The sequence below is a fragment of the Neopsephotus bourkii genome, unplaced genomic scaffold, assembly GCF_033783945.1.
Source record: "Neopsephotus bourkii isolate Nb327-2 ecotype Australia unplaced genomic scaffold, CSIRO-AGI_Nbou_v1 NB_1154, whole genome shotgun sequence".
NCBI lineage: Eukaryota > Metazoa > Chordata > Aves > Psittaciformes > Psittacidae > Neopsephotus > Neopsephotus bourkii.
The window spans coordinates 2,950,230-2,960,478 of NW_026901640.1; the positions used below are offsets into that span (position 1 = coordinate 2,950,230).

Sequence of the window (10,249 nt, forward strand, 5' to 3'; positions counted from 1 at the left end):
AGGGAACTAGTGAAAAACACCTTGATAGCAGCCAGCATAACTTTGCTCCCGTTGAAGTGGAAGCCCTAAGAATGCATGGAAAATAGTTCTAAATTAGTAACATCCAGAAAGGAGACGTGGACAGATCAGTACAGGGTTATTTTGGCTGCCACTATGCAAGGAAGGGAGCTGAAGTGGCCATTTCACAGGTCACCAACTATCCCATCATCTGGAACATTGCATCTGCTTAGCATGCATCTTTCCAGCAGCAGGGCCAGAGCTGGAAATAAGGGTTCAGCAACAGAGAACAGAAGGGTGATTAAAACACCATTTTATGGCCAGACAGTGAGAAACAAGATGCACACAAGATAAAATTAGACTAACATAATCTGTCCGTGTGCCAGTACAAGAGTGGAGGAAGACTGCAAGTTAAGAGTCTAAGAAGTAACACAGACAGGTATGCTAAATCCCAGTTGCATTTACTGTGTGCTTATCTCTACCTTCTAAACCAGCCAGTGTTCACCACTGCAAGGGCAGAACATCACTGAAGCCTCTGGCAGCAGCAAGAACCACAAACCAAAGCACTGGTGTATTGTGAATGTGAGTATTTTGAAGCCAGCGAGGTTATTTACTTGTACCCATCCTCAAAGTGCTACTGCTAGTCCCATCCTGAGAAGGGAAAGCCAAGTACAACGTCATGGATGCATGTGTTATCCACCTTACCTCACTTCCCTTCCTACTGTCATCAGCGTCCTTCCCGTGCACAGCCAATCCCAAGGAATGAGGAAAGTTCCCTCACATGGGATGAAGCAGAACATTTCTGTCTCAAACTTGACAAGCAGGAGAGTCCAATACACTGGATAAGCTGCATGTACACATGTGATCACCTGATGTGATTAGTGACTTCTATTTATGGAGAGAACCTGGCCCACAGAGACCATCCCATAGACAACCCTCATTAAAAGCTGACAAGAACTCGTGGGTTTTAAGATATTAAACTTCCATGAAGGTCTAAAACCCACCAAGTGTACGTCTAGCTAAATAAATGTGCTTTAAAAACTGTGTAATACCACCTGAGGCTTCCTGATCTTGTTTTTCAGTAAGTCTGGTTGGTTATCTACCCTGATATTGGTTATGACCTCTGATATTTGGGACATATCTGCTAGGGAGCTGTGCAGCTTTGTATTTCTAAGCAGAAATCATGGAATTCAACAGGAAGACTTGTTGACTTTGGAAAATTTGGGTCAGATGCAGAAATTCAAGCGTTCTGCACATCCTGACTCCTGTTTCTTTTCCATGCATCATCACTCATGCCTGCACTGCAGACAATAGCAACAATAGCCTGAATTCAGTGTCCAGGTTCATTGTTAAGTGTTCAGATCTTTACAGCACCATCTTCTTAACAGATTAGAAGTCATCTTCACAAAGCAGGATGACACACAGGGCAGCATCAGGGAAAAGAAAGGTCTGAGGAACAACACAGCTCGAGTGAGAATCACTTCATCCAATTTTGTCTTTAAAGAACAATAAATGAAGAGACATCGCTGGTGGGGGAAGAAAAGATAATCAAAACACAGGTCTGAGAGGTTTCAGAGGAGCGACCACATTCAGCCCCAGCCATCCTGAATGTGTTCAAAGCAGACAGGGGTGAAAGGACAGAAGCAATAAGGTGGAAAAAAGGAAAGCGCACATCAGAAGAGGATGAAGGACAGGCCCATAAAAGGAAAAGGATGAATTTGTCTTCACACAGGCACAAGTGAAGCGTAATTCTGACACCTCCATGTGGATGAGGCTTTCCCATGAACACAGGGGAAGAGATGAGAAAGAGCAGCAATAGAAAAAACCCACCAAAAGGAGGGCATGCATTCTTTGCTTTTCCCAGATCACCTTCATATCCTGCTCCTGTTGCTATTCTAGATGGAGATCACTGGGAAGTTCACATGCTGTTTGCCCAGAGTCAGAGGCTGTCCAGGCAGGTGTTTCACACCAATCACTAGAGCCCGCCAGAAATACAGCATGGGGTTTGCAGCCTCCTAAACGGCATCCTCAGGCCACTGCTTTCTGCAGGCTTCAAAGTGGGTAATCTCCAGCTCCATCTAGTTTACTTCAAGTGACTCGTGCAGAGCAGACGTCAGCAGAAATAGGTTAGAGTTGGGTTCAGGCACCACGTTTCCCTCAGCTGGCCGAGATGCTCTTTGCCTTTTGTACTCACGACCTGACACGCCGACTGCAAGAATGACTTTTAGATTCTTTTCCCTTCATTTTTGGCCATAAGAAGCGTTTACTCCATACCCTAAAAAGGCATGTCATTGCATTACACCTGACATCTGTCAACCCCTTTGTTAAAGGGAAGGTACAACGCCATTTTCACTCGGCTTACAGCTATTGGATACCACAGCATTCCTTTGAGGAAGCTGGGCAGACATCCTGAGAGCAGTGGAGTCAGAAGCAGCATAAACTGACTACAAAAAGGAGAAAAAGCCAGTTGTGACATTCTGACCATGTCACAGAAATCACAAGTTTAGCCAGTAACCTGACGTGACAAGATGCTTTTTGCTTACATTCCCTTCTTTTAAACCCACTACTTCATTTCCCTACAACAAATACATACTATAACCTCGGATACACTAGCATTCACACAACTCCTAGCTTCCTTCCTGACTGGTTAAACACAGGTACACCCTCCTCACATGTGATTTATATTGCAACAGGCAGCACACCCTGACTATACAGACTTTGTAACACTCGCTCTCAGGAAGATACAACCTCCTTCCTGCTCTGGAAGCTCTCTTTCTTCTTGGCAGGTTCCTGCTATTTGCCACTGACTCAAGGATTAATAAGGGCTCCGGAGCACAGGAAAAACTCAAGAACCTGACACCTACCAGTGAGTCAGTCCAGCAACAAAAACAGCTTAACATCCATCCACTTGTGTGGGTCAATAAACAGAAATGATGTTAGTGCCTTTATTATGCAGAAAGGCTGTTGCAGTATTGATGCTAGAACTGAAATCCTGAACTGACTCTGCTCTATACAAGGAACCAGCCAGAAGCCTTGTCCTCCATGCAGTGTGTTCTTCACACCACCACAACAGCACCTACAAGCCAAGTCAAAAAGGTGAGTTTCAGGAAGAAAAAGCAGCATATTTGGTCCTGTCTCTTACCAAAAATACACAGCTCTGTTCCTGACAACACTGTGGGGGCTTTCCCCACTCGAGATGTCCTTCACACCCTCTAAGAGAAACACAGCCTGATGCTAGACATGCTCATCATTACCACTTCCCATTTACTACCCCCACCTAAAGCAACGCTGAGAAATGTAAAGAGAGGGGAGAATCATGAGTATTACATGATTTTGTGTACTAAACACAGTCCTCCCATTCCCAACTCCAAGATCCGCGGGCGGGTACAATCTTAACAGCTTGTCCGTGATAAAAGACATGAGGCAAGCTAAATAAGGTGAATATATTTACAAGATAGTGCTAAGATCTCCATAACAAACAGTCATTAGCAGATTAGTATTATGAATCTAATCCAATTAAGAATTTCCTTTGCAAATGCCTGGAGGAGCTGGAATTCCTCTGGGAAGACCTTTCCATGAGTCACGCCTGCAGGTCTGACATACCAGGAAAGACCAGCTCTGAAGCAGCATGAACAAAGCCCTGAACCCCACCTCGAAGCCACTGCAATCTACTGAACTTTAGGAGTCCACAAAAGAAAGAGTCCTCAGTCCCACAAGTCCCAGTCAACAAAACTGGCACTTTCCCAAGCAAAGGGACAAAACAGCAGAGAACTTTCCTTATTAACAGTCTCATACCGTGCCCTATAAACAGCTCCAGTTCATTATGGGTGTTTGACATAATGCTAGTCCACACAGCAGCCATGCCTGAAGACAAAGTGTTAAGTTAAGCAGCTAAACATCCCTTCTTGACTGTGTTAGAACCCTAATGCTTTGCTCCTACCACTTTATGCTGATAGGGAGAGAGCAGCAGCTGGGATCCACAGCTTGATCTGAATACCCAACTCTTGCCCATGCTGCAAAATCTGCTCGCTCAAACATGAGCACACAAAGGTGAGAATCGTGGTTTGTAAGCCCCAAAGTTAGATTAATTCATCAGATTCTTACTGTGAATGGCTTTTTGGGTGCCCTCAGCTTAAATTGGTAGATTTGGGCTGACCTTATCTGCCTTTGCATGGAGCGATTTAGGACAAAACAAGGGGAGGGAAAGATCTCATTGGTACAACTTTGCTCAACAGAACTGCCAAGACTGATCATGTTACCACATCTGCAGGCACATGCGCAGTGACCCTCCACAGTAAGGAACCAAGCCAGTGCCACTGCTTCCTTCTGGTTTAGGATCGAGACCAGGCTGGTCCCAATGCTACCAAATATCAGAACCAAAGACACATAAACCCCAAACTTTAGGGGGGGGTTAAAAAGTACATACTAAAAACTATTGTTTTAACAAACTATCAGTAAAGGTGGATATGTTTAAATTAATGTTTGGAACAGAAGAGCTTACTCTGATCTTCAAAATGCACTCACATAAACATTCAAGTAGGTGTTTTGCCAGTTATTTAATGTAAAAAGAACCCAGAAAGCCTCAAAATACAAACTTTCTGCAGTTAAACCACAAGCTTTTGAAGCTGTCAGAAGTGCCAGCAACACAATGAATTCAATATACAGAAACCTGCTCCTCTGTAGTTCACTATTAGAGATGAGGCCAACCTCTCCAGCAGCATTTCTGGTTATCCTGCCACTCCTTGCAGCAGCAGATGCTTCAGACCATTCAAAGGTTCACCTGAAACTCTGGAGGCAGCCAAAGATGCCCATTAGAGGAAGGATTAGCTAACACAACAGACAGGCTAAAGTTTCCCTCCCCTCTCAGAGAACAGGTATTTATGTAAAAAAACCAAATCCAGACCAATTGCCAAGATAAAAACAGGACATTTCAGACCTGAGTAAAGGGGGGAAGAGTTACAGATGTCCTACCTAACACAACTTTTTTCCACTCTTTGTGCAAAGCGCTTACCCACTGTGACTCATAGAAAATATGCAAAACTCAGGCTAGTTTAAGCTTCACTCCTTCTCTTTGCAGCTCTGTTACTCCAGTTCTTCGACAACTTTGGCAAAGGCTGCCAAACTGAAGGAGAAATGGAGCCAAAAGGCTCCAAATATAAACATGGAGAGGGAAGTGTTGATGGAGCTAGCAGGCCCTAGTATGGGTGCAGCGTACCTCTCCCAGCAGCTAAGGAAAGTGGTTTTGCTGGGCAGTGCCATCAAACTGGTACTGTCTGTTTAGGGTAGGGGCAGCTTTAGGTACCTCAGGTCACTTTGCCACGCTAGCAGTGCCTCACAGCCAGCAGCAGGGATTTGTAAGAGGGACGTGAAGAGCAGCATTCAGTGAGGTTGGGGATTCTGGGCTCCTCCAACCAGAAACTTGGACAGTTAGACTTAAAAAACAGGGATGAAAAAAAACCCCAACACAAAACTGTTCTGTGTTAGTTCTCCCTCCTGTTGTCACTCCCCTCCCCCTGCTTGTTAACTAAACTTTTCCTCTCCCAGGGATCTTTCTAATCCTTCAGCGAAGCTGTAATGAATTTGCAACATCAGGCACTCTGCAAACAGGCTCCAACGTGAATCGAGTTTACCACGGGCTCCAGAAAACATAGGGAATTCTAACAATCACATAGCCAGAAGGAGGATATAAAAGGGGAAGAATAGAATAGCACTGGAAAATTGGGTTTCAATCATGTAAAGAAGGAGCGTACACCATTCCCAGGGGCCTGGGTTAAGGCAGAACATCAGAATGGAAATGCAGGCTGCACCATTACCCAAAGCAGCGGATTATGGGCAAACAGCATAACCAAAAGCAGACTTAAGAGCTAAAAAGCCTTCGCTCTGTTTCAAGAATTACTAAGGACTGAAAAAGCCCCAGCCCTCTCTGTAAATTCAAACCTGAAGACAGTCACCTGACCACAATATTAATCCAAGTATGTTGAAATTAAGTGTCTGGAAGGGATTTCACACTTTCCTGTATCCCTTCCACCAAGCCACTTTATCTGCAGCCTGATGGTGATCCTCCTGCTCCATGGGTCACCTGCAGGAGTTTTATGCCGAGCGAGAGGTTCTGAAATGGAGTTGTGAGAAGAGCTGACACACTGACAGATGAAAGAGGAAGCCACTTGCACAGTGCATCAACAGAACTTGTTTTTTCCCATCAGAGACGCACAATACCATCAGACTCGGAAAGTTCGGGGGATTTTGGCCAAGTGCCTTCTGTTTCCTGCAGAAGGCAACAGGTTCAGGCCCCAAACTGAAGTTAAAGCAAAGTGCTGAATTTGAGCACCACACACTCACCTAATGAAGCCAACTTGCTCACCACAGGTTCAAGCAACACGACCGAGAAGACTTCTCGACACAGGAAGACACAAAACTAGTTTACGGGCTACTGAGCTGGGTTAACTCCTGGGTTCGTCTCCAGCCGCCTGCGTGACTTGGGCTGATCACACCCTTGTCATTCATTGTCTTTTATAGTATGGTCTCTGTACACAGCTTTAATCAACTGATTACAAACCCCAGACCAATTAAGAGCTGCTCTTCTTAATTTCTCTTTAATTTTTTTCTATGCTGATAATAAATGCAACCTGGTGCTAAAGATTGCAATAAATATTTAAAGAACAGGTAAGCTGTCGACACTATTCAGCTACTATGCCCCAGCAGAGCATTTAAACTGCTATTCAGATGACTTCAAACAAGCACTGCATTACAGCTGCTACTCTTCAAATACAAAACCAAAAGGAAGAAGAAAGGAAGTTACAAGTGCTGCCTTTATGCCTAGGTTTATAGCCAGAGCAGAAGGTTACTTCAAGCAAGATGCAGGTGGTAAAGGGAAGAAAACAGGAAAACAAAGCCTGAGCATCCCTTCTAGACAACCCGGTTCACGGGAAGACCTTGGCCAAGCCATGGACAGGCTTTCACGAGTAGGGAGGCAGAACCAGACCCAAGCCAGAGAGCTTCAGGTGAAGCCTATCTCCAAACCATGCCACATCCCACCCCACAGCAGAGTCTGTGCCATTGTCAAAAGGATCCCCCAGGAAAGGCAACAACTGAAGCGGGAAAGCATCATCACAACTGCTCCTTCCATTTCTGTTTCAAAAGGTGACCACTTAGCCAAAAATATGTATGTTTAAAGTAATTATAATGTAACTAACTCAAGTACAGCCAAAGCTTTACCGGTATCCGATTCACACAACTGCTTCCCACTCACCAACTACAAGAAACCTGCCAAATTAAGCCATGAAACTCAGCCAGATTTAGCCATGCACAAAGCGGTCTCATTTACGGTTAGACTTAACCAAGACTCAAGAGTCAACCAGGAAGCCCTACAGCATTAGTCACAGCTCTTCCACCTCAAAACGTGAAGCTTTAACCATCGCTCCAGCCTCGCTAAGAGAAGGCTCAGGATGCGCTCAGCAGCATCTGAAAGCAAACACTGAGTTTTTAAGCACATATGCCATGGAGAAGTTAAAAAATCTCCTCCTCCCAACTTAAATTAAAGCCCACCAAGAATGCTGGGCAAAAATAATTAAGCAATTAGTGTCCACCTAGTAAATGTTAGAGGATCTGCACTACCACCAGTAGCACTTCCTGAGGGTAGGAGGGGATGATGTCATGGCTGCATGCTACAGCATTGTCGGGTTTGTCTGGCTACACGCTGCTAACGGGACACTCCCTACAGAACTGTGACCACACACTCGGTTTTCCTGGTATCAGCAATCAGTTTAATAAGTGTTCAGAGACCTGCAATTAGCACAGAAACGCAGTGCAACCACCAAGTAAAAAAGGGGGAGAGAAAAAAGCAGACAGACAGCTGTAACAGGGTGGCAAACAAAGCTCCAAAGCATGAAAGAGAGAAAGGAATGTGGTTAAAAAATCTCCCCTAAGGAAGAATACTCTCTACGCCCGAGCTCCAGCTGTTTGACTTGCCCCGCTCCCTCCTCCACTCCATTATCCATTCTGGCTGTGCTAATTTAACACAAACCGCCTGCGTCAACTGTTGAAGGGGAGATTCGGGTAAGGCAGCCTGGGATGCATCCAGAAAAAGGGGAAAAACTTTGGGATGGAAAGTTGAGGTGCTTTTTGGAGCGCGTCGCTTTGTGCCAAGAGCTCAGGAAGCTGCGAGGGAAGGCAGCAAGAGTCCTTCCCCGCTGCAGCCTGCACCGACCAGAGCTTCTCCACCGCCTCCGCATGCACCTCGGCTCCCACACTGCACCCAGATTTGCATGCAGGGAGATCTGCCTTCACCCACAAAGCCACCCAACGCCCTGCAAGAGGATCCTAATGCCCCCTAGTCCACAGCAGACACTGCCAGAGCAGGTCTGGAGTGAGGAGGAAGAGGGGGAAAAAAAGGAGGGAAAGGAATAAACCCGGCCAATCTTAAAGCCTGGAGGGCCAGATTGCCCCCAGGGAAGGTGTTTTCACGTTGGAGGGAGCGCTGCGAGGGTTTGGAAGCCACAAATGCAGCCAAAATGGCGCTGAGAATAAAAATATAATTTAAAGGAAGGTCGCCATATTGTAAACAGTGAGGCAGGGAGACACAGAGACAGCAACCTCCATTATTCCCAGCAGCTGCAGCAGCACGGAAGCGCCGGGAATGTCAGGCCTGGTGCGGAGACGCCACCGCCGCTTCCTTCCCTCCCTCTGGTCACACCGCTCCGGAGGGTGTCCCCCCCCCCCAAGCAAAGCACCCTCGGAGAGGGGTGAGGAGGGGAAGTTCCCCGCTGGGGAGGGTGGAGGAAGGCCGGGCAGGGGCAGCAGCAGCGCGGGCAGGCCGCGCAGCCAGGGCCTCGCTCCTCCTCCAGGCCTCTCGGCCGCTGCTCAGCACATAAAGAAAGGAGGGTGGCAGACCCCCACCCGCAGGGGGGGCAGCCACAACGCTCTGCACCCCGGCTGCCGTGGATTAACCACAGAGAAGGGGATGGACATGAGTGGGGGGGGGGCTGAAGGTTTGCACCTCCTTTTTGTTCCTGCCGTGCACCCCCCCCTTTTCCCAGAGCGAAGCTAACGGGGAGTAGGAGCTGCTGGAGGGAAGGTGCTGCCTGGGCCGGGATGGCTGGATCCGGAGGGAGGACAGCGCCGAGCCTTACCAGCACTGGAGGTGGAAAGCGGCGGGGCAGTGATCGCAGCACAGCAGATCCCCTCCTTCCTTGCAGCTATCGCAGCTATCGTGGTTAGTGGCCCTGCCACTTCGCCTGGGCTCCTTCTCGGGCCTCCTGCTCTTCTTTTCCCCATCTTCGCTCTTGGGGGGAGCCAGGAGGGCCTGGATTTGCTGCAGGGACAGACACACAGACAGCGCCTCTGAGGGGTTGGCACCGACCCTGACCCCAAACGCCCTTCTCCCTCCTCACCGACGACGGGAAAGCGGCCCCGGGGGGGGGGAAACGGGACACAAGGCCTGTGCCGGGCCCGCCCCGCCCGCCGGGCCCGTGTCCGGAGGGCCTCTCCCGGGGATTGGGCGAGCTGCCTCCGTCCCTCCGCACTTCCTTCTATGGCCACGGGGCTCCGGGGGGGTGAGTGCCCCTCGCCATTTTGCAGCCCCGCGGCCTCCCCCGGTCCAGGCCTCTCCCCCCCGTCCGCCGCCCGGGCCTCACCTCCATGAGCCCCCCAGAGGTGTCCAGGTCGTAGACGATCGTCTTGGTCTCCATCTTCTCCCACATTCATCCAGCCCGGGAGCGGCCCCGAGAGCCGCCCCCCCCCGGCGAGAGGGAGCGAGGCGGGGATGGGGGCTTGTTATGAGGGGGGTAAAGGGAAGGGGGGGTGGCCCCTCAGCAGCGGTGGCGGCTCCGCGTCGAGGCGGGGGGCAGGCGGCAGGGCCTAGCCCACGGGCCGCTGCCTCCTCCGCCTGCAGGCGGGCCCGGGGGCGGCCGCGAGGGTCCCCGCTCCCGCTGCCATGCCGTGTGAAGGGAGGGAGGGGAAGGGGCGGCCCCGCGCCCGCCGCCGCCGCCGCACACGCACCGCGCACGCACCGCGCACAGGCGGCGCCGACGCTCCGGGCCGCACCGCGCATGCGCGCCCCGCGCCGCCTCCCGCGGTCAGCCCTCGCGCGCCGGTAGAGGGCGGGGAGGGGAGGGGGGGCAGAGCGCACATAGTCCTACCGCGCATGCGCCATGCCGGCTGTGCGCACAGGCGCGGTAAAATAGAGGGGCGGGGCGAAAGAGGGCGGTGCGCAGGCGCGTGGCCGCCGTCACGTCCCCCGGGTGGTGCCGCCGCC

General features: G+C 49.8%; 1 protein-coding gene across 2 annotated transcripts in view; it reads right to left on the minus strand.

Annotated features, from left to right (window-relative positions):
* Window positions 1-9,801, minus strand: part of PHF12 (PHD finger protein 12) — a 31,196-nt gene extending 21,395 nt beyond the window's left edge. Inside the window, exons 1-2 of one of the 2 annotated variants that reach the window (XM_061363481.1) lie at window positions 9,630-9,801; window positions 9,126-9,307 (exon numbers count right to left, since the gene is read on the minus strand). In XM_061363481.1, coding sequence (XP_061219465.1) covers window positions 9,126-9,307; window positions 9,630-9,695 — 248 coding nt within the window. In that variant the 5' untranslated portion in view covers window positions 9,696-9,801. The remainder of the gene's footprint in view (window positions 1-9,125; window positions 9,308-9,629) is intronic. The other variant, XM_061363480.1, reaches the window with a different exon arrangement.
* Window positions 9,802-10,249: the final 448 nt, after the last annotated feature.